This window comes from Notothenia rossii, assembly GCF_949606895.1.
Source record: "Notothenia rossii genome assembly, chromosome: 7".
NCBI classification, from domain to species: domain Eukaryota; kingdom Metazoa; phylum Chordata; class Actinopteri; order Perciformes; family Nototheniidae; genus Notothenia; species Notothenia rossii.
In genome coordinates, this window is record NC_136905.1 from 17489758 (window position 1) to 17513160 (window position 23403).

Here is a 23403-nt window from a genome sequence, read left to right on the forward strand (position 1 = left end):
CTTGCACCTCCTTAACCCCCGCAACATGTTTTCCCACACCTGTCCTGATATACATAAAACACATACCTTTAAATAAACAGTGCATGCTTTCTACACACAAATAACTGACACTGCTCTTATAAAGTTTTTATTTTGTCGTTCATGTTTAAAAGGTCACATTACTTGAACAATATGAGGTGTATAAAAATGTGACAAATAGAACCATAAGAAATGTTAAAATACTCGTCTGAAATCTCCTAAACTTGATACAACGTGTTGGTCACAGTAACAAAGTGGACCAATGATTTGCATTTGGATATTTCATTACATGAAACAGCAGGTAAAAAGTGTTTTAAAAACCTTCCAACCATTTTAACACAAAAAACAAATCTCATGAAGTGATCAGTAACAAAACATTAGATTTAGTATATTAGATATTTTTAAATACAATCTGTGATAAAAACGGTAACATCAAAAATATCCTTTAGGTGATTGTGAACACATCACAAAGTTTGGCGCTGCTCCTCGTACTTTAGTCTGGGGAATATCAAAATGTCTCCATAAGGCTCGTCCTGCTCTGCACGGACCCTCTTGGCTGTTAAGGACTCTGCAGAAAACACAAACAACTCCACTGTAAACAAAACTAAAGTCGAACACAACTAGATCATATGAACATCTCTCCATGAACCATTAAGAGATATTGCTTCTTCAGCTCAACTCATCATTAAAGCTTCCATAAAGGACACCTCCACCTCCCTCAGCTTTGTGGATTAAACAGCTTCCTCTTGTGTTGATGATGCATGTAACAGAACACACAATTTCAACATGAGAAATGGGATGATGGACTAACTAACGCCTCACCCAGCAGCCTCATGAAGCTTTTGCTGACAGTTCTGCGGTTTGCGTCTGGCGGCAGGAGAGAAGCAAACACCACGTGCCCCTCTTCATTCTCTGGGATATCGAACGGTAGCCTACACACACAAAAACACACGATCATATGCTTATCTCCAAAGTGTTACTAAATGCAAAGACTGGGAAAAATGACCATACAGCTTCAACTGAGTGAGTAATAGTGATGCGTTCAATGTCATTACCCAGGAGACTCTTCTGCAGCTATCTCCAGGAACTCGTCCACCACCTCTGGGATGTCCTTCAGGGACCTGGGGACAGCAGGCCTGAACACACACATGTGCACATAAACATGACAGCACATTCATTTAAAGAGCACTCAGTGGCAAATTGTGTATTTTTTAAAGATCTAAACTGAAGTCTTTTGGATTCAAATACGGAAAATATTGGACCGTATACAATAAAATGGACGCAACTACAAACATGTCAGAGCTCTTGCAGCTCACTGATCAAATGTCCATATAGTGTATACAAAGGGCAGAGTAGAGGAGGACATCAAGGATATGGAGGATATGGAATATAAACTCAAACGGCTTCCCATACTCCAGTCAGTGTAATATATGTAGCCCTTTTTTGACTGTCATGAAATGTATGGTAAAGATCTGGCTGAAGTTAGTGCCAAATGTGGTAACGTGTTCTAACCCATTTACCTTCACATCCCTATGTGTTACCCATCCTTGCTGCACTCACATCTTCGGTACCTACCCTTCTTTCTCGGGTGAGAACATGGGGGAAATGTCTCTGATTCGAGACGTCTCCTTTTGGTCAGATCTCTCCAGCATTATATCAGGGTCTGATAAACACACACACACCATTTTAGATATTATATTAGCTTGTATTCGTTCCCTGTAGGCTTGCCCTAACCCTTAACCATAAGTGATACATGCCTATCCCCCACCTCTGACTAACTTCATAATTAACTACATCTGAAAGCAGAAGTCTAGAGCAAACAATTGCAAGTCTCTTCAGTGCACATGTCACAAAATGATTTAAAAAGAAAAGCCAAATTCTGGAAAAACAAAAAAAAATAAGTGACATTTTGAAAAAAAGTAACGTTTTCAAAAAGAAAGTCAAATTCCGAGAAAAAAGTCTAAATTGAGATGAATTGTGGGACATGAAATGAAGTCGCGGGCCGGATTTGGCCCCCGGGCCTTGAGTTTGACACCCCTGGCATACACAGTTCGTTCACACGAGGCCGTAACGGAACCGCAGAAATGGACTCCTCAAACGATAACGGGTCCCAAGGTGGGTAGATCTGCGGACGGAACGCTCTGGGGGGCCAAACGGCTCCGTGTGTACGCCCTATATGCCATAGCCCCGCCTCTCCTGCTCACCCGCCAACAACAACAACCGAGTGTTTCGAGCCAGGTATCACATATTTGTCATATAATAATCAAAATATATGTTTACAAATGTTACATAGTCTTTGTCAGCATATTTTTGCATTTTAAAGATTACTCTTTTACCTTTTTGTGTTAATTATTCGGGTCTAAAGGAGCTAACGGATTTTTGCATCGAGTGCTTGAGGGTGGGATTAAGAGAAACATTTTTATTTTGAGGGGTGCTTTTTATGGCAGGCCTGGTTGCCACGATATGCACCCCTTGCTATCTTACATAATAAAAGGGTCACATACATGAAACTTGCTCCATTTATTGGTACTAGTCCTACAAATATACCCTCAAAAATGCTTAAGAATGGGATCAATAGAAGCACATTTTTTTGGGGGGGTGCATTTCACAGTGGGGGTGCATCATTCGGCACAACAGTTGTGCGGTCTTGTGTGGACGGACACATTTGTGAGCCGATTGCGTGTGAACGGAATATTTTTTTGATATCGAATTCGGTTCATTTTCGTTTCCGTGTAAATGGGGCCTAGGTCGCGCTAAAAGCAACTGATGTGGACACACACTTCACCCCCAGCACACTTTCATGTTTGTTTTGTTTTACACAATGTTTACCTGAAAACCCGTTCATCTCCGGGTCTACCACATCTCGGCTGAACTGTATTCACACACACAAACACACACACACACACATTACTAAATCTTCTCCCTACACAAAGAGGCTTCACAGTTATTGATACCATAGTCACACACACAAACAAACAAATAAACATTCCTCCACACCTCACGATAGGGGCTGAGGGCAGCACCTCCATCCTTTCCTTCCCGTGCTTCCACCTCCTCCACCATTGCATGCTCTCTCTCCTTTTCGGAGTCGGTGGACTCGGGCATTCTCTCCCCGACCTGCAGGTCCGAGCCTGAGAGAGGCGTGATGGTCGCAGCCTGTTTCCATAGTAACAGCAGCTCTTCAGGCAAGGCTGCGAGGTGGAAAATAAAATCAATGTAGATTTTTGAAAAAAGGTAACATGTATCACAACTTAAAACAGCAGTAGTTGCAGATGTGCACGTGACAAAAAACCCTCACTTCATATCAAACATGTGTATAAAAATGTAATAGATATCGCCATCAATTAAAAATAATATGACTTAAAAGAAGCTGTTAAAAGAAGTTAATCATATTTAAAAATTAGTGCCACTGTTGTAATACAGTATACAGGAAGTCTTCTGAAATGTTTCATGGCAAAAAAAACAACAACATTTTTTACAGTGTAACACAGGAAGAAGGCTGTTCAGTGTTTATGAGGAACATGGTTTTAAACATTGGTGTGAAATCAGATTTGTATTCAAGGATTGTTGTTTTTTACAAGTGTTACTGACGTGTGCAGGGATTATTGAAGAGCTCAGCAGCAGAGGGCAGCCTCTGAGAAGGCGGCTGAAAAGTAAGACGAGGTCCGGTCTCAATATGAGGTTCGTTGATCTGCTCCTGCTGGACCTGCTGTGGGATCTGCGTCTCCGGGTCGAAGAAGATCAGCTGCCTCTTCCTCCTCCTCATCTGCACCTCTGGAGTGGGCACATCCTGGGAATGGGAGGGATGGAAATTAACCCTAACTTTCCTCCAGCTGCTAAAGGCATTTCATTGAATGTCTCTCTAAAATGAGAACAGACATTGGGTTGCCAGGTTGGGAAAAATCCCTTTTGATGACATTTATTTATCCTAGCAGCTTAAAATGCAATTTGTGTTAATGTTGTGAGTTTATCAGGAGACCCCGCCAATAGACATGTTACCATTAGACCACAATCGATTTAAAAACTATTTATTACCAAATTCAAGAGCGGGCTAGTCTTGTTCAAGAAAAATAAACTTTAACAATTCAATAGAGATTTCCCAAATAAACCTGCTTTGACTTTTTAAACATTCTAACAAAAATGTAGGCCTTATTTAGAGATGACTGACTTCAGTGCCTTTTAACATTTCTAAAGGATCTACAGGAACCATGATGATACCAATTCCCAGAAATCAATGGATACCGTTATAAAAACAATACTGTATTTGAACAAAAAAAGCAGGAAGTTTGTTCTAAAAACACTTCCTGCACGGTTGTGATTGCACGAAAACCCCAAATCTGGCACCTTCAACTGTAGAAATGGTCTTAGACGTTTCTCGGCTAAATGTGGTGGGGAGGGGAGGATGGGCACAGAGGTGGGGGTGTGCAGGTCTGAAGGGGATCTGGGCGTCACCCCGGACAGGCCTGGATCTTCCTGAGGCAGAATGACGTCATCAGTGGAGAGGGTGGGGTGCTGTGAGCTGACACAGAGAGAAGCACAGTGTTATTGTGTGTGGCTCTGTGGGTTTCTGTTGACGTTTCCATGGAGATACTTTACTCAATAGTGGAAGCTGTGAAATCTCTTGTTGTCTTTCCCTCCAGGTCTTCTTCTCTCACATCCCTTTCAATATCCATCTCCAGATCTCCTGGCTGCATTCCTTGCTCCAGTATATCAAAATCTTCACCTTAGTAAAATAAAGAAAAACCATAACTATCTTATTGTCACCCTTCTCTTGCTGGAAAAGGAGCTCCTAGTTTCGCAACGCACCTTCTGGAAAGTAACCTGTCTGGGCCATGAGGATGTCAATCGTATCTGGGTGGTGATCAACCAGCTCTATGCCCTCGAACTAGCATTCAGTAGAATGAGAAGAAGAATTAGATGTAGGTGAAAACCCCCCCAAAAAAAGGTAAAAAGTGTATGTGCTGCATTTGACTTGGTACCTCTGCGGGATGGATGACGATAGGCTCCCTCTCTCTCAGGGTGATGGTTTCTAGGGATGCAGTTATGGCTGGGGGAAATATGATTGACATGTATTACAAAACAACATTATTTCACAGCCACACAAACAAGCAGGAGAGGACACAACTTCTCAAGCTGGAATGAAAGTGCTCTCTTATGCGAAGGTGAAATGTGGCTACACAACATCGTGTCATCATGGCCTCGGCTGATGAGCAGGATGTTGTTGTTGAAGGCAGTCGGCTCTGATGAGACCCACAGTGTCTCTCTGTGCCTGATGCTCTGGATATCTGCCTTTTTATCACTATCTGACCTCTGTCTATTCCTGTGACCTGTTGGTATTTACACTCTGACATACTGTACAGTTCTTGGCATGCTTTGTATGTCTTTCTGTAAAGCTGACATTTAATTAACGCTGATGATAACCAGGACAGGCCTTGTGTATTCTCCTGATATAGCATTTCAAACAAGTTTGCCTTAATGATGTGTTTGGTTCATGAATTTTTCTAGTTTCTTATCTGTTCTTGTTTAAATGATACAGCATGTATTCTTGCTTTTATTTGTGTCTGCATTTATTGTACACATCTCTGCATCATTCAACATTTGGTTTCTTCTTCAATATGTTCCCCGAGGTTTCTAATAAAAGTAACAGAAAAAAAGTGTTTTAGGAGTTTACGGCAATCGTCCGGGTGCAATTGAAAGATAAGTTTGATGTATATTTTGCTTTCAATAATTTAAGTAATCAAACTTTCTCTTATTGTTCTATTATAGTATTTATCTATCAGCTCAAATTAGCCCTCATTAAGTAATATTTCTCTATTATTTTAGTAATAATATCACATTTACTAGTTTGTATGGTATATACATCACTAAAAGTGATTTTCTACAGAACATATTCTATTTTCCGCTGATGCAAAGACAAAATACCCTATAGACATGTTTATTTTACTGTCCGTCAGCACATTGAGCCATTTTACCGCTATTTTGTTCATCAGCAGCTGGAAGCTCAGGAGACCATTCCCTCTGATACTCTTGACCCATCTGAGAAATACAACACAATACACACAGTACACTTATTTCATTCATACAAATATTTAGATGATTTCAACTTTACCTTCCCGTACAAGTGTTACATCTCCTTCCATATTTGGGTACCTGTATCAGTGTGTTGGGACTGGGCATGGCTTCCCTCATGAACATCAATCCGAACAACGGGTCCAGAGCTCCTTCTGTGTCCTCCATGAGACTCAGGGCATCTGGTAAGTCCAACGCTTGTCTGGGGGAAAACAGGAAGTCCAGAAGCAAGATACGTTTTTTAGTTTTAGTTTGTAACTGCAGATTCAAAACTTTGAGTACCTGTTCTCACCTGCTGGGCTCATCTATGTCAATTATCTGGGATGTCCTCTGTTTCAACAGCTTCACCAAAACAGACTCCAGCTCCTCTGGAAGAACATCATTTCATAGTCCAAAACTGAAAGTGTTAATGTCTTTTGATCACATAGACACTTGAGAAACTTAAACAATAGAGCCAAGATAGCATTATAATGCTCTTTGGCATGGAAAAAATAGATAAACAGTTAAATTCCCCTGAATTTCTTTACAAAATCAGCTAGTGTGTGTGATCTTCTTTTGATACAAGGTTTGTAACCTCCTTCATATCATTGATCATCGCTGGAAATTGTATGGCGCAAAGTAGATTTACTCATACAGGGCGTGTGCGTTGGTGCACACATAAATAGAGTAAGAGGAATAAGGTAGCAAAAAATAGGGGCAAAAAAACATGAAAACTATTTAAAAATAAATGTTGCTGAAATGTACATAACACATAAATATAAAAAATATACAAAAATGTAGGTTCAACAATAACATGAAAAGTTACTCTGAAGAAAAAAAGATATACAGTGTATTAGAATTTAAAGTAAAATAATCTGTGCTGTTTTGAGACAGCAGAAATGTGCAGAATATACAGAGGAACGTCCGCGGATCGCAGCATTTTCTATTGATGTGCGTTAAATGTAATGCATCGTGTTGGGAGCGGTTAGGGGTTTGTGTCAGTGGGGGTCCCGGGATCTGTTGGTGAGGACAGTGACTGTCTGTTGATAGCTTACGCAGCAGGAGAGCACACTGACGGTGGTAGACGAGGATGACGCCGTACTGGAGCTGGGAGGAGAGGTAGAGGGAGAAGCGAGGCCGAGGCAGGCCGGGCTGAGGGGGGGGCATTCGCTGCAGCACGTAGCTCATGATGTCATCACTGTAGGGCATTAGCTTTATTGTCACTGCACATACTCACAGTTCACCCAATTATAAAGAGGTGACAATTAATAAAATATCTTCTTACCAGGTGCGTATCACGTTGACTTTAAGGAAATCCCGGCGGGGAATTTTGATTCCTTTTGTAGCCACCAGCCTGAAATTAACACACATTTATTTATAATACATTTGTTTTTCGTTACACTTTAATATTGTGTTAATGTTGGTTGTCTTTTTTTAATTCTGAATTATTACATTTATATGTTAAAGTTTGGGTCAGTGGGTCTGCACTGACATTAACTATGTGAATCAAGCTAATTTGATTTGAAAAATGTTTAACACCAGAAAATAAAAGGAGGGTGTTATATGTGTATCAATATGCCTACACGTATTTTTTTTTCTCCCTTTGTCATAACACAACCTTTGACCTCCATCTTCGAAGCTGTTGTCTTTTGTAAAAAGTCACTTCAAAGGCTCACACGGTACAGTAGAGCAACAGTGTCTCTGTTGCCAGACAGAAGTTATATTTTGCCGCCGATGCACCTGCCCCGCGGGCTTTGTTCTTTACCGTACATGTGCAGTTTAGAAGATGGAGGATCAGGAATCCCGGTTTTAAAATGGTATACAATTAAAATAATAATAAGTAGTGCGTCGGTTGTAACCGCGGGACTTTTTTTTTTCTTTTTTTAAACGTATACAGAAAGTGAACCAACGCAACATAATGTAGAATAAACCCTTAAAAATATTCAGTTTGCTGTTTGACTACTAGGCTACTACTGATAAGTGGCCTTCACTTAAAAACTAAAACAAAGATTGCGGTAAAGTGTTACATTTAATTCTTAACCTACATTGTATATTTAGTTTTTTTAAAAGGACTCCTTAGAATGATCAGAACCGTAGTAAATCTACAACATAATTCTCTGTCACAGATGTATTTCTATCAACCATTTTCCAAAAAAACGGGTCGATAGTTTAGTTAATACCCCGTTGAGAAAAACTACCTCCACTAGCTTAACTTTTCATCGATTTAAAATAGTGAGAAAAACCTTTTTACTCACCAGATTGTAGAGAAACATCCTGAATGACGCTTCAAGACGGTGGGGTAGTAAAACATTTTAGAAACACTTTCGGGAAATAAATAAAATAGCTGCTAAATTGCAGATATAACTCCACACTATAGCAGGGTCACTAGATACTGTGGGACAGAAAATGATTGTTGTCGGCTTGTTTATTTTTAGGAATTAAGCTGATTGGTCAGTCCCAATGTGAGTAATGAAAATAAAGTTTGATATTGGCCCCAGTATTTTAATGCATAATGTAATATACGTGTATTACATATGCATTAAAAATATTGGCATAAACATTTTGTCAAGACGTTTGTTAAATTAAAAAAGTTTGTAGAGGATTTAATGTTAACAATAAATAAATGGTGTATTTATTAAAATAACCTCTGCATCCACATTAGCTGCAGGTATTTCTTTCTTCAATTTTCTTTCGATAATAATGAAACTGGTTCACCTTGAAATTGTACAATTTCTTGTGTTTTCAGACATCTAATTAATCATTATAATATGTTTTATTATACCCAATGTTGATTCACGACAGTTAAGAGACACTTCAGGTTCATTGAAGAAACATTGCATTTTATTCATGTGTAAAGAAAGAGATTTATGGGTAAAATGAGACACATCAGGAAACATGTTTCTTATAAAATAAAGCCGCAAAACAGCTGTAATAAAATGCATGGATCAACTTTAAAAAATAACAAAAAAAACAGAACAAAGTTACAGAGTTCAAAGGACTCCTAGTTTCCTACAGATAAAGCAGAGAAGGATCACAGCAGCCTCCCTCTGCACTCGGTGGACCCGCAGCAGCACAGCAGCACCTTTCCCTCCACGCTGCCCACCTCGTAGTTATAGTCCCACGTCAGCTCCGTGCCGGCCCGGATCCGCCTGCACAGGGACACAAGCAGGATGTTAAAATAAAGTTAAAATGTTGCACTAATACTAAACTAATTGTCTATTTCTGGAATTAAAGCTGGTGGTCACGGTGATCAATTATGTGAAATAAGGAATAATCACTTCCAGTTTAAAAGCTTGTTCTTCAAAATATAAATTCCCTAAAATCCCCAAAAGCCTCACTGCTTTAATTTTCCTCAGACTCTGAAAAAAGGATCTGTGACAAACTTAACATTTGCTCCAACACTCACTTGCTGGCAAAGAACGCCACCCAGGGAAACCTCAAGTCATGCGTGTCCACAAACACATTCTGGACGAAAAGGTTAGGACTACAGCTGTGCTGTAAGACAAAGAGGAGACGAGAGGGTCAAATACAAGATAAATACATAGGAAAATATATTAAATTGACCTCTAACGGACACACACTGAGATCCTGTAGATTAAACACTTACATTGAGGTACCGCCCGAGGTTTCCTTCCAACTTGGCATCAATGATGTAGCAGGACTCTTCTCCGTCAAAGAACAGGCGGGAATTTTTGTAAGTGTTTTCCCCGCCTCCTCCAGTGTGTCCCTGCTTTCCTGTTTTCCCTCCCTGACCTCCCTGCCCTCCCCCGCCTCCAGGTGGTCCCGTTTTCACCATCATGCCGTGGCTGCCCTTCAGAGCGATCCCACGAGTAGATTTCACTGCTACCTGCTTCTTAGTCACACCTGAGACAGAACAGCAGCAACAGAAGCAAAACGAAAATAAATAAAAAGTTAAAACCATGTGGTCAATATTTGTGTGGTGTGAATACAGTGCTTTAACATTTCTCTCTTCCTCACCCGGGATGACTTTCTCTTTCTCCTTGTTGTCTTCCGATCCAGAGCTGATGGTCTGAACATCATCACTGTCAGAGACAGTCATCACATCCTGCTTCTTCCCCGACTCTGACTTCACTTGACTGCACACAAGACACACACAATTTCTCTTAACAACAATCAAACGTTATGTTGTTGACCAGAGCGGTTAAGAGCTGGTGTTCAAAATGTTTGAAAATCAGGAATAAATATTTATCTATTTAAGCATATTTTGGTAAGTCCAACACACCTTTTGCCATCCCCGGACTCCTGTAATGGAATAAAGAAAATAAACGATCATTGACAACACAGTACAACATCTCCTGGAATAAGAGCCACCTTTTAAATAACAAAAAGGTCTAATGAGGGGCGAATCATTTAAAAAAAGGCTGTCCACAAAGAGCTCGATATAACCACCTTATTCTCTGCCCTCACCTTCTTCAGCCCCTGGCTGGTGAGCCATAAAGCCACTTTGCTTTTCCCCGTCTCCTCAGGCATGGACGGCGGATTCTTCTCCTCATCGGTTCCTTTTGCTGAAAGGCTCAAGCCATCTTTACTGTCTTGACTCCCTGGTGCAGGAAAGGAGAGGTGTGTATAAAAATAAAGAGATTAAATCTTCCAGTTTCAAATACTCCTCCATTTTACCAGTTCATTTTATTGTAAAAGATTAACACGTCTGTCATTTTGTGTTCTGTTAGAAGCAATTTTGGGACACCACAGGTCTTTATAACAATAATTCAATATTTTTGGAAATGCCCTTCTTTTATTTCTCTCCAAGAATAAAGATCATAACTGCAATGACTCTACCGTAAATATGGATCTGGAGTCAGAGCACTGTTAGCTTAACATAGCATATCGACTGGAAACCTTTAGGCTGGCTTTGAACAAATTCACCTCAAATTCACTAATGAACATCTCATTTGTTTAATCCGTACAAAAAAGTTGTGGTTTTCTGAGCTTAATCAATGTTTTAATAAAACCCTTCACTCAGTGTTACTTGTACAACTATACCTTCAAATAAAACCACAGCCCTCCCACACCCCCTAAAGCTGCCTCCAGCTCACCTTCCTTGTTGCCCTTGACCTGACCCCGGGTGGTGTAGCTCCTCCACACCGAGCTGGAGCTGAAGTAGTTTTCCTTCACAAACGTGTCGTCCGAACTGTCACTTTCGTCTTCGCTCTTTGAGTCCTTCTCATCTTCGTCATTGCTGTCTCCTGAGCTTGCGGTTTGGGCTATAACAGATAAAGAAAGACATTATTTTAAATCACGAGGAGAAGGAGTATATGCGTCAGGAAAAAACAAGAGAATGAAAAACAGTTGAGAATCTAACCAGGTCATGCACCATCTTGGTCCCTCACCTTTGGGCTTGGACTCACCCTTTCTGGGCGGCCTCCCTCCAGCTTTATTTGTTACTAAAGCGGAGGGTTGGATTTTTATCCTCGACTCGTCCACGCCGCTCCCATCGCTGTCCGAGCAGTGAGCCTCGCTCTCATAGCCCTCCTTGAAGTTCTCCACACTCTCTATATGGTCCAAATTGGCAAAATACTCGTCGCCCATCTCTAGACCTTCTTTGTCAGCAAAGTCGTCCGTCAAGATTTTACCTGGTAAAGCGGGAGGGAAAGACATAAAGAAGTGAGTCACCTTGCAATCAAATCATCTCCTGTTGAATTGTTATGAATAAACTTAAGATGAGCCTGTATTCCATCAAATCTATCCTTCCAAGATGGTTCCCCTTCCTCACCAGCATAGATGCAGACAAAAGAGCCTTTGGCCACGTCATCCAGACAGCGGATGCCCCAGCCTTTGTTCTGGGTCTTAAAGAGCTGGAGACGCACCTGCAGACCATGCTGCACCAGCCTGTTGGTGCACATCTCAGCACAGCATTTACACCGCTTATTACACTCGTAGATCCTGAGGGGAAGAGAGCAGGAGAGAAACATTCAGACAGGGAGAAGAAGAAATAACAGCCTTATGTCATTTTGAATGGTGTGTGTAAAAGTCTGACCCTGTGGGGAGGCACTCCTCTAATCGTTTGTGCAGAAATCCAGCATTGGTGTTAATCTGTGCCCCAGGTGTACAGCCTGTAGCCTGAAGGGTCAGCTGGTGGCAGGAGCATTTGGACCTTTAACAAAGAAATAAAGACATGTGGTCAGAATACTGTGACGAGTCTGAGGAATATGAACAATGATGGCTCCACTCACTTGTCTCGACAGCCGTCGGTGCACTCGCACCCAACCAGGAAGTCTGCACTGGTGTTGATGTATACTCCATCTTCAGGAATCCGCTCTTTACCTTGAAGAGAAGAAAGGAGGCAAAGGAATTAGGGTCAGCAAAAGTGTAGCTGCATTGATATGTAATCATTTATTAATGTATATTTTGTACATGCAGGTGAGGACGAAAGCTCAAGGCTTGCAAAAATATCTTTCAGAAACAAAATAGTACTCCATGGATCTATCATTGCACTAATGCTATTGTTAGAGTGGACAGTTTAAAAAGAAAAATGTGTGAATTGAATACTTACTGTAAGCTACTTTCGGAGGCGGGCCGGAATCGATCTCGTTGACGCAGGAGAGGGGGATGTCCTCTTTTCCATTAGTGATGTCTGGAATGTAATAGAAGGGCCTCTGTGGCTGGAAGGGCCGGTCCACGAGCACGTAGGGGTCGAGACAGAACATCTCCAAGAAGATAAAGTCACAGCGCGTCTGGAAGAGGTAATGCTGGATCTCCCCCATGTTTCGCAGGCAAAGCCCACACGGAGCCTTGTAGATCACATGGAAAGACATCTGAGGGGTGGACAAGAGGAAGACAAGAGTTTTAAAATTCAATGTAGGTAGTCGTTCATACAGCTACTACATCATACTACTCTTCCTTCATATTTACCTTCCGGTTAACTTTGCGCCGTCCCGTCATGCGTCTGAAGTCGTACAGTAGAGGTGTGAGGAGGGGGTTCTTCCCTCGGTGCACGTCTGGTTTTACAGGTCTGACGCGGTTCAGACATGCGGGCTGACAGGCATGTGCCAGGTAGAAGATGCGGTCCGTGGAGGCGCGGTAAGAGGGCTGATGTGGGACGACGGCCATCGTTTGGGGAATGGCAGGGGGGAAAGAGACCAGAAGGGGGGGTCTCGGAAAGGACTGCTTGAAAGTGGGACCAACCATATCCTGGGTGCTCAACATTCTTGCACTATGGATTGACAAAATAAAGAGAAAAACAGAACAGGTCAGCATCTTATTAGGACTGTACCAAATGTTTTGAATAAAGCTCTTAAATGTGCATGTCAAATAACTAGTATGACGTTTTGTTTTTTCGTTTTTCATGCAACCATGCTAAGTTTTCAGAGTGCCTTTCATACATTTAACGGGAGAACTCAAATATGGAATATACTTAAAATGCCCTTTAACTTATTAGAACAAATGATGAGGTGGACTCACCTCATGGGGCCGGCAGAAAGAGACTGCATGATTTTGGAGGCATGGGTCCCTCCTATCCCTGGAATAAACGGAGAGGTGCTCTTCTTTGCCATCTGATGTTTGTTGCTTGAAGACAGCGAGGAGAAAAAGACAGTCAGTCAGTATCAAAGGTTTCCACTGCCCTTATCGTCTAAGGTTTAAAGCTCCAAAAATCTACTGTTTGTCTTTCATTGAATTAGCATCAAACATGTGTAATGTGAGAGCGGTCAATGGTTAGTGATTTCCATCAGGAGTTGGTGTAGCTGAAAAAACAAAAATAATGAATATTGTATTGAAATGTATCGGGGGGAAAAAAAGGAAAATTGCAAAAACATGAATCCAAATAAAGGTTAATGTTAGTCTTTGTCTTCTAAATGTGTAAAAAAGGTTCTCTATCAATTCACATGTTGTGTAACTAAGCCACTGCCAGGTCATTATATGTGTATTTTGTGTTGTTTTGGTAGTTCTGATGCCCCAAAGTGGCCCAACATTATGCTGCTTTGAGAAGGACTTAATGAGTACTTTAACACCAGGTAGAAAATCTGTGTTTTGCTGCCTTCTCTGTTGGAAAATGTAAAACCTATTTTCAGTTATTAAACCTTTTATAAGCTAACGCCCACTTTATTTCAAATTAGTATGAATGAAATTGGGAAGATTTCACAGTGCAGTATAATACATGAACACAATTATTTTCTCCCTTTTCCCAAATGGTGATCTCTCAGTGTTTTTATTTGGATATTGTGACGTTAAACCTCTAACTGGATCATAAGAAGACACAGATTTTTGTTATCGAGATTTTTTCGTTGATTCAGATTTTGTTGCAGAGTATACACCACAGAAAAAAATGCGTTCAGGAGTGTTAGTGTTGGATCAGAAATCATCACTTACTCAACACGAAGAGGCTGAGGGGGCTGATGAGGCGGAAGAATCGGTTGGATTTGTTGTGGCTGAAGACCCTGTTGTTGATGTTGTTGTTGTTGTTGTTGTTGTTGGTGGTGGTGTTGTTGTGATTTTTGTTGTTGTGGTGATTGTTGTTGTGGTGATTGTTGTTGTGATATCTGCGGAGGCTGGCTGGGTGAGCCCTGCGGCGTTTTGACCGAAGTTCCAACATGTCCGTCACTGGTGTACTGGACTACTGGACCTTTACTCCTCAACGCCCCTGAAGATTAAAGTGGACAAAAAACAAAACATAACACATGAATGAATGTTCTTGAACATGATATTAACAGAAACACTATAAAAATGGTGGTCGTTTTCTTTGGGCGAGACACCATTTATCTGTAGTGTCTCCTCTTAAAACACTGCATCAACTTGTTATAAATTGGGCTTTTGACATGGATCAATGGTGTAGGTTGAAACATTACCCATGTTAGGACGGCTCCTCTGCTGGCCAGCCAGCTTCTTCTCCTGGGTGTTGGCGGAGGTCATCTTCAGGTTGAACATTGGCTCCAACCTGGTGGAGCCTCTGTAAATCCATTCACTCCTCTTGTCATCCTGATAAACACAAAAAGCTTCATCAACTGCTGCACAGATAGGTCCACTTCAATCTGATGTGGGTACTGGCAATGAACATAAATCCTTCTTTTAACTAGTAAATGCTTTTTATCATTGATCTCACCAACATACCAAAAAGAGGATCTTGACCAAGCTCCCTTCCACCTCCTCCACTTTGCTCTTCCACCAGGTTCCCTCCCACTCCGTCTTGATGATCTGTCCGACCTTCAGGAGCACCATAGGCCTGCTGGGATATGCCGTGATGTACTCCTCAATGAAGTCTCGGCATGATGCATCCTCTATATCCTCCCAGGTACGCTTCACTGTGAACAAGGATCATCACAGTCTTTAATTAGTATATTCATTCATGCATTTAAGTAATTCAACAGATAACAAAAAAGAAAGAAAACATGGAGAAATTGGCACTTACATGGTCGGCAAACTGGGTGGAGATCAGGTAGGTGGACATATGAAGCATAGCCATCATCGAAAAAGATCAGAAACCTGAAAAGATACAATAAATGTTTAAATTCAAGGTCATTTGTTGTCATTCTGCAACACAATTTTGCACAGCAAAATGCAAATGGACCAACAAATGTTTGCTATACCTCAATTTAAAATTATGTAATGCCGGCCAAAATATTCCCTGTCTACAATTGGCCTTAGTTTAAACTCTAAATCCACGGACCTCATGCGGTTCTTGTTGTTTGGCATCTCTGCCACGACCCCAGCGTAGAGCCACACCAGGATGCCGTCCTGGTACTTGGCGACGACACGAGCCCCGACATACAGAATCTCCAGGGTGGGGTTATATTCGAAAGCTACATGATTCCCAGACAGCAGACTCTTCCCTTTATCAAACTTCACTTTATACTTGAATACACCATTTCCTGAAAATAAACAGAGGGTGTGTTTATTTATAGATGGCACAATTGAACTAATAAAATACAAAATACAAAATACAATAAATAATTATATTTACAGGAAACTTGAAGAGCATCAAAGAAGAATGAAATGTTTTGGTAACGTACCGACAGGGCTGATAGAAACGAGGGTGCCTTTGTGCCAGGTCTTGGTGCGTTTCTTTCCCAGAATGGTCATCCCGACTCTCAGCTCGTCTTCTGTGATGTTCGGGTTCGGCTGCGTCATGGAATGAGACGGAGCCTGGGACACAAACACTGCTGGCAATGAAGCCTGAATACCTGAAGGAAGGAACAGCCAAACACACTGTTAAAATAAAATCTACTTTCACACAGGTGAGGATTATCTAACATTGTTTAGGGAATAGATGTGTGCTAACCTGACTGCGGTGGAGGCTTTAATGGAGACCGTGGCAAAGCAGCATTTAGTGAAGGCTTGGTGACAATGTGGACCAACTTCTGCACCTGCTGGGAGGTTTTCTGTAGCGCTGTCGAGGCATCTTTTAACTGGAAAAATTAAACATGCCATCATTATCTGCATACACTACAATCAAATGGATAGAATATCCACAGTTTGGTATATACAGTGGGGCAAAAGAGTATTTAGTCAGCCACCAATTGTGCAAGTTCTCCCACTTAAAAAGATGAGAGGCCTGTCATTTTCTCCATCCTAGGTATACCTCAACTATGAGAGACAAAATGAGAAAAAAAAAAAATCCAGAAAATCACATTGTCTGATTTTTAAAGACTTTATTTGCAAATGATGGTGGAAAATAAGTATTTGATCAATAACAAAAGTTCATCTCAATACTTTGTTATATACCTTTTGTTGGCAATGACAGAGCTCAAACATTTCTGTAGTCTTCACAAGGTTTTCACACACTGTTGCTGGTATTTTGGCCCATTCCTCCATGCAGATCTCCTCTAGAGCAGTGATGTTTTGGGGCTGTCGCTAGGCAACACGGACTTTCAACTCCCTCCAAAGATTTTCTATAGGGTTGAGATCTGGAGACTGGCTAGCCCACTCCAGGACCTTGAAATGCTTCTTACGAAGCCACTCCTTTGTTGCCCGGGCGGTGTGTTTGGAATCATTGTCATGCCGAAAGACCCAGCCACGTTTCATCTTCAATGCCCTTGCTGATGGAAGGAGGTTGTCACTCAAAATCTCACCATACATGGCCCCATTCATTCATTCTTTCCTTTACAGTGGTCGCCAACCAGTCGATCGCGATCGACGACCGTTAAAAAAAAAAGTAACAAAAGAAAGAAAAATAAAATAAAAATAATAATGTTTGAAAAATAAGTTTTTAGATGTAAACCTATCATCCACCACCGCGTTAGCAGGTGCCACTTGATTGACGTATATTTGAGACACCTCAATAATATAATACATTAACCGTGCTTTACGTGAACCCGTGAACCTCATCATGACACAAGAGAGGACGGCAGGACTGCAATTTCCCGTGTTCAGTGAATGCAACAGAGGCAAGTCACCAGACCAGAGTTGCATGGAAATACACGTGTGCTTGTGTCATTCAAGCTCGGCTCTGTGTGTGTGTGGCAATAGCGCATTTAGTGTGATAGAGAGAGAGAGAGGGAGAGGGAGAGAGAGAGGGAAAGGAGGACCGGTGCTAGCGGGGACCGTGATGTTAGCATCTGGTTAGCTAGCTGCACTAACGGACATAAGAAGCTGTTTCCACTACAAGCTGGAGGAGAGTCCTCTCCTGTCAGACTGAGTGGCTCAGGTGAGCTAAAGGACTCTTGAGTGTTTAGAACGGTATTGTCACAAATTATTCAAAAGATTATTTCCGCAGCACACCTTCATACGATCATTATAGTTATACAAACAATAAGAGAATAAATGAAAAACAGTTATGAAATACTATATGGCAGTAAAACAAGAATACAGTTTAAAAGCGGAGTGATTTGTAAAATATCCAAAAAGAAAAAGAAAATCTGTTTACAGTTCTGTTTCAAATGGGTGCTGAGAGATGTATCCATAGATCTCTAAATGTTGCTCTCAAAGTGCACCAGATTGATGCTTTCAACTTCAATATTTTAAAAAAAATCTTCAAGGGGGAGCATCCCCCCGGACCCCCCTAGAGGAGGTGAGGACTCCCCTAGAGGAGGTGACAGGGCCATGGGAAGTAGGGGTGCTGAAGGTGCTGCAGCACCCCCTGGTGGAGGACAGGGGATCTGCACTTCCATAAAATTAAAAACCCTTTCATGCATGAATTATGAAAGCCTCAGTCAGGATTTTTTTACCAAGTGTTATTATTGCTCTTGGGGCATGAAAAACAAGATTTTTTTTTTTAATCTAGTTTTTTCAAAGAGATATTTATATGTCCACTCAGGTGGACAGTATGCGTTCAGGGTTTGAACTGAAGAAATGTACATTTTGAAAAAATGATAAATAAAGATGTGCAAACTTAAAATTACATCATAATAACATAAGTACATTGATTTACGGCCCAAAAAGAACCGCAAAAATAAAACAAGTTAGCCTACATTTATTTGTTATTGGCTATTGTAGGTTATCGGTTATGTTCACATACTTATTTGATTATTAAAATGCAAACCGATCTTTTTCATATGGGTGTTTAGAGTTGTATCCCCTAGATCAGTCTCTAGTAATTGGGCGCTCAAAGTTCACCAGATTAAAGCATTTTACTTTAAAATGTTAAAAAAAATCTTCCCGGGGGGAACCCCCCAATTAAAACATGTTCATTCAATACTAAATACATTTGAAGCCTTTTTATATAAGCTGTCCACCATGTCAATTTGTTTCTCTGTTTGTAGTGTATTGGTCTTTTGTAGAGGTTTTTCAATGCCAGCTAAAATCTTGCCTAGGGCAGCAAATTGGTCAAAACCGGCCCTGGTGTCATCCCCACAGCACCCCCCATTTGAAACATGTTCCCACGGCTATGGGAGGTGAGGTCCGCCCCCCACTCATAAAAAAATAGCAGTTTACCCCTGCCTATATGCCGTGAGCTGATTATGGAGCCTTCATTGTAACAGTAATTCAGATGCAATTGGCCTATATAAAAGGCCTCAAATTGGAAGCACAGTCTGGGCCGTCTTTTTCACTCAATTCTGCAATAGGTAGATCTCGCCTTTCACCTAGGCCGAGGTCGGTGATCTTGGGCTTAAAAGGTTGGTGACCACTGCTTTACACGGATCAGTCGTCCTGGTCCCTTTGCAGAAAAACAGCCCCAAAGCATGATGTTTCCACCCCCATGTTTCACAGTAGGTATGGTGTTCTTTGGATGCAACTCAGCATTCTTTCTCCTCCAAACATGTCTAGTTGAGTTTTTACCAAAAAGTTCTATTTTGGTTTCATCTGACCATATGACATTCTCCCAATCCTCTTCTGGATCATCTAAATGCTCTCTAGCGAACTTCAGACGGGCCTGGACATGTACTGGCTTAAGCAGGGGGACACGTCTGGCACTGCAGGATTTGAGTCCCTGGCGGCGTAGTGTGTTACTGATGGTAGCCTTTGTTACTTTGGTCCCAGCTCTCTGCAGGTCATTGACTAGGTCCCCCCCGTGTGGTTCTGGGATTTTTGCTCACCGTTCTTGTGATCATTTTGACCCCACGGGGTGAGATCTTGCGTGGAGCCCCAGATCGAGGGAGATTATCAGTGGTCTTGTATGTCTTCCATTTTCTAATAATTGCTCCCACAGTTGATTTCTTCACACCAACCTGCTTACCTATTGCAGATTCAGTCTTCCCAGCCTGGTGCAGGTCTACAATGTTGTTTCTGGTGTCCTTTGACAGCTCTTTGGTCTTGGCCATAGTGGAGTTTGGAGTGTGACTGTTTGAGGTTGTGGACAGGTGTCTTTTATACTGATAACGAGTTCAAACGGGTGCCATTAATACAGTTAACAAGTGGAGGACAGAGGAGGCTCTTAAAGAACAAGTTACAGCTCTGTGAGAGCCAGAAATCTTGTTTGTTTGTAGGTGACCAAATACTTATTTTACCAAGGAATTTACCAATTAATTCATTAAAAATCCTACAATGTGATTTCCTGGATTCTTTCCCCCAGTTCTGTCTCTCATAATTGAAGTGTACCTAGGATGAAAATTACAGGCCTCTCTCATCTTTTTAAGTGGGATAACTTGCACAATTGGTGGCTGACTAAATACTTTTTTGCATGGCAAAATTTAATGGCAGTTGCCCAAGAACATCAGCAATAAGCTTTTGAATAATTTTATTTTTTAAGGTATTTTTTGGGCCACTTCATTGAAGAGACACGGTTTGAATGGGATGGCAAAGGGAATGACACTCGGTAAATGCTACCAGGCCAGATTTGATCATCTGATCAGCTAGTCCAAGTGAGTCTGCCTCTGATGGATCAGTCAGAGTCACTGCTCAGTGGGCAGCTGGCACAGCGTTAAAACTAAGTGGGAAGTAATCAGGATACGCCGGACTCCCATCGACAGACTCGGGTTTAGAGACATGACCCAGAGCAACAAAGACGCCAGTAGAAAAAGGGCGAGAGACAGTTGGTAAAAACCGAAAGGAAATAATCGGAAGGGAGCATATTTGAACGTTTTGGTGTTAAAGACAGAGGGTGGGAAAGATGTGCTGCAGTACAGGCAGTAAGAGGAAAAAGAAAGGTATTTTATGAACATTAAAGCATGTAAACATGTCACAGTCGAGGCACAAAATACAATACGAACTGGAAAATTAGCATATATGTTAAAGAAATTTGCAGTGTTTGTTAAAAATAAGTTGACAAAGTTTTCTAAATTATTAAGATTTAAAATAGCCACATCCAGAAAGGCTTTTTTCTTTTGGAGCCACAAAATAAATATGTTAACACATGAATCAGACAGCCCACAACAGACATTGAGCATGAAGTGTAAAAAGGGATCAAAGAAATGAAACGTTGTGTTGTTCTTACCAGTGGATCTGTGCAAGGAGTGCCGGGTTTCTTTGGAGGAACCACTGAAACATTATAAAGGACAGATGATATTTAATAACCTGATTGTTTTCCTCCTGTAGTAGCAATTAAATCGCCATTAAAGTAGAACGACTTACAACAGCCAACATCAATGACGTCATCGTCTTCGTCATCGTCTATCTCAATGACTTCAGAGGGCAACAGGCCCCCCCCGTCGCCCTCATCCTCCGAGCTGCTCTCTCGGTAAACAAGACCGCTCTTTTGGTAGGTTTCCTTCACAAGCTTCTCACACTCCAATATGGATCTGAGGAAAAATGTCAAACAAAAATGTATAAATAGCACACTGAACAAATGCCCACTTATTTAACCAAGGTCAGGTTTCAATAACTTATCTTCATCAGACTACAGAGTGTCGGTGAACAGTTGTCCCTGGACAACGATTCTGTGTGTTGATTTTATACATAATGCTTAAGTATGATAGTGTAAAGAATGTAGCACAATAACAGGGGGTGCATTGATCCATTGATATATAGTAAGTCAATAATCAAACAATCAAATATCATCTATTGCAAAAGTGAAAACATATTATCATTTGATTCATTATTATCATTTTAATATACACCATGGTAGACTTTGTGATGTATCGTAGTGTTGTTCAAAGTATTGCATATACTGTATCATATTGTGATGGACAGCTGTCATTTAAACCTTTAACAAGTACCCACAAAGTACAAATGCAAACAACCAATAACATACTTAACAATAATAAACACTGCGATAAGGAACATATGTATCCTTATAGAATAAATACTGTATAAAGACTAAAACCATGATTTAAAATAATCGGACTTTGGGAAAAGGCTACGTACTTGTTGGCATCGATGAGAAGCGCGTTTGTTTTTGACTCCTCTTCCTCTTTCTGCTCCACCCATTCCTTGAACTCTGTCAGTTGAGCATTTTTCTTCTGCACAATCTCACTATTCTCCACGGCGTCATCAATCCACTTCTTCAGCTCATCCAGAGAAATGCCCAGCTCTTCCTCCAGATTGGGGTCCCAGCCTTCCACCTCCATTCTGAGGAGGGGAAAACAAACAGAAATAGGAAACTTAGTTATAATTGAAAGTTACTTACTTATATAGGTCTTTCCAGGTCTCACTCATTAAAGATGAATTGCACCGAAACTGTTTTTTGAAGTAATACCAGCATTCCTTTATTGCCAGCATTTTGTAACTCAATAACATAGATGTTCAGGGTGCTGGATGTTATTGTTGAAACAAGCAACAATACCAAAGTATGACATTAATGTATATGATCACCTTAAAGTAAGCATGTCTTAATATTCCTAAAAACACCTAGTCAATTAATAATTATTTGATTAAAAAATGTTCACCAGTAAGATTATTTTATCTATGATTTATCATACCCCTCTATCAATGCTAATACTGTTGCGGAAAAAACCTCTGAAGTTGGCCGGATGCCTTCACAACACTATGTTAACACTTATTTAACTTTCAAAAAGTCAAAAGAGTTCCAATAGAATAGAGTTTACTGAAGATCCAACAAAATACAGCAAACACGAGTCAGTTCATCAAGTGGCTATGTTTATAATGTTCATGCTTCTGTTTATACACATTTCTTATCAGTTTTTTCGCCTTCATACATATATACACACATATATATATATAAACAGGCCCCCCCCTGTGTGTGTGGCCTACTTTTCTTTGTGACACAAAAATATCCAAAACTACCTCAATAATGAATCCACACATACAGCTCAAACCTAGTTAGAGCTCTGCTTGTAATGTCTGCAAAAACATATGACAATTGCATGCTGATATGTCAGTATATATCGATTACCAGAATAAACATAATGCATCCCTGATTTCTTTCCTGTGTATATCTGAGATGTGGAGCCACATTTCACACGTTTTTACACTTCTTCCTCTCATTCATCCCGACTTCAATATGTTGTTGTAGACCCAAACAGACAGACTGGGCTGATGTTTACTTCTATTCCCACCAAAAAACGATTGCAATACATATAGTGTAAATGAAGCCACTGCAAGAGCTGCATTTGAGCTTTGTCTTTTAACGTTTCTGGCTAGCACAACAAGGGCCGAAATCCCTTTACAACTTCCAAATATTACCTCGGTAGAGATCGAAACTGACAATTTAACATAACCACAACCTAACTGACACTTTCAATTAAATCATTCAGGTCAGCTAAATGACAACAAACTGAAGCATGATACCAGTGAGAGCAGCTCGTTAGCCTAGCATTAGCCTGCAGAAAGTGACTTCAGTTGACTGACTGCTGCAGGTCTCTGGAAACAAACGGCATTGTCTCCTCTGGAGTTCATCTAAAAAAAACACGTCAGCGGTAAACTTAATTCAGAAATAGCATTCAACACTCACCCCTCGCTGTCCTCCATCTTCTCTGCTATCTTACAATAAAGGCTCAGCTAGCTAAGGCTACCATCGAGCTTCAACAAGGAGGAGCGCAGGCTTTGCTTCACAGGCTATCCGAAGTGGGGGCGGTGCCATTGAGCGCTCTTTGTTTCCGCTCACGCGGG

The 23403-nt window shown here is 41.0% G+C and overlaps 2 protein-coding genes across 6 annotated transcripts; both read right to left on the reverse strand.

Moving 5' to 3' along the window:
* Window positions 1–113: 113 nt before the first annotated feature.
* Window positions 114–8763, reverse strand: LOC307045715 (meiotic recombination protein REC8 homolog). Of its 2 annotated transcripts, none has more exons than XM_079691588.1 (17): window positions 8322–8763; window positions 7352–7420; window positions 7122–7264; window positions 6380–6455; window positions 6169–6289; window positions 5991–6054; window positions 4998–5065; window positions 4825–4903; window positions 4615–4741; window positions 4363–4537; window positions 3610–3808; window positions 3016–3209; window positions 2848–2890; window positions 1594–1681; window positions 1074–1154; window positions 841–950; window positions 114–586 (listed from the first exon to the last, which is right to left on the reverse strand). In XM_079691588.1, exons 1-17 carry the CDS (start codon window positions 8375–8377, stop codon window positions 483–485), a joined length of 1797 nt encoding a protein of 598 aa, XP_079547714.1. In that variant the 5' UTR covers window positions 8378–8763; the 3' UTR covers window positions 114–482. The 2 variants fall into 2 exon arrangements, with proteins under 2 accessions (XP_079547714.1, XP_079547715.1); XM_079691589.1 differs by lacking the exon at window positions 8322–8763 and adding an exon at window positions 7685–8311.
* A 122-nt stretch (window positions 8764–8885) lies between these two features.
* Window positions 8886–23403, reverse strand: setdb1b (SET domain bifurcated histone lysine methyltransferase 1b). Of its 4 annotated transcripts, XM_079691583.1 has the most exons (25): window positions 23246–23403; window positions 21700–21903; window positions 20968–21134; window positions 20831–20874; window positions 16301–16427; window positions 16032–16202; window positions 15689–15890; window positions 15431–15504; window positions 15133–15323; window positions 14871–15000; window positions 14395–14665; window positions 13489–13593; window positions 12940–13240; window positions 12581–12842; window positions 12261–12351; window positions 12065–12181; window positions 11801–11970; window positions 11418–11660; window positions 11124–11291; window positions 10495–10628; window positions 10310–10329; window positions 10045–10163; window positions 9674–9930; window positions 9473–9561; window positions 8886–9215 (listed from the first exon to the last, which is right to left on the reverse strand). In XM_079691583.1, exons 1-25 carry the CDS (start codon window positions 23260–23262, stop codon window positions 9098–9100), a joined length of 3792 nt encoding a protein of 1263 aa, XP_079547709.1. In that variant the 5' UTR covers window positions 23263–23403; the 3' UTR covers window positions 8886–9097. The 4 variants fall into 4 exon arrangements, with proteins under 4 accessions (XP_079547709.1, XP_079547708.1, XP_079547707.1 ...); XM_079691582.1 differs by lacking the exons at window positions 8886–9215; window positions 9473–9561; window positions 9674–9930; window positions 10045–10163; window positions 23246–23403 and adding an exon at window positions 23083–23213 and having other exon boundaries at window positions 10192–10329; XM_079691581.1 differs by lacking the exons at window positions 8886–9215; window positions 9473–9561; window positions 9674–9930; window positions 10045–10163 and having other exon boundaries at window positions 10195–10329; window positions 11436–11660.

What these genes read in the sequence shown, in the direction of transcription:
- setdb1b (XM_079691583.1), bottom strand. An exon ending in CTCCTTGCACAGATCCACTG is followed by an intron (nt 16,428 to 20,830) that starts GTAAGAACAACA and finishes TAATTTTTCCAG; the next exon opens with TTAAAAGATGCCTCGACAGC. An exon ending in GGGTGAGTCCAAGCCCAAAG is followed by an intron (nt 11,292 to 11,417) that starts GTGAGGGACCAA and finishes TATCTGTTATAG; the next exon opens with CCCAAACCGCAAGCTCAGGA.
- LOC307045715 (XM_079691588.1), bottom strand. Translation starts at nt 8,377, where the DNA reads ATGTTTTACTACCCCACCGTCTTGAAGCGTCATTCAGGATGTTTCTCT. An exon ending in TCGTCATCCATCCCGCAGAG is followed by an intron (nt 4,904 to 4,997) that starts GTACCAAGTCAA and finishes ACTGAATGCTAG; the next exon opens with TTCGAGGGCATAGAGCTGGT. An exon ending in AAGCTTCATGAGGCTGCTGG is followed by an intron (nt 587 to 840) that starts GTGAGGCGTTAG and finishes TGTTTTCTGCAG; the next exon opens with AGTCCTTAACAGCCAAGAGG.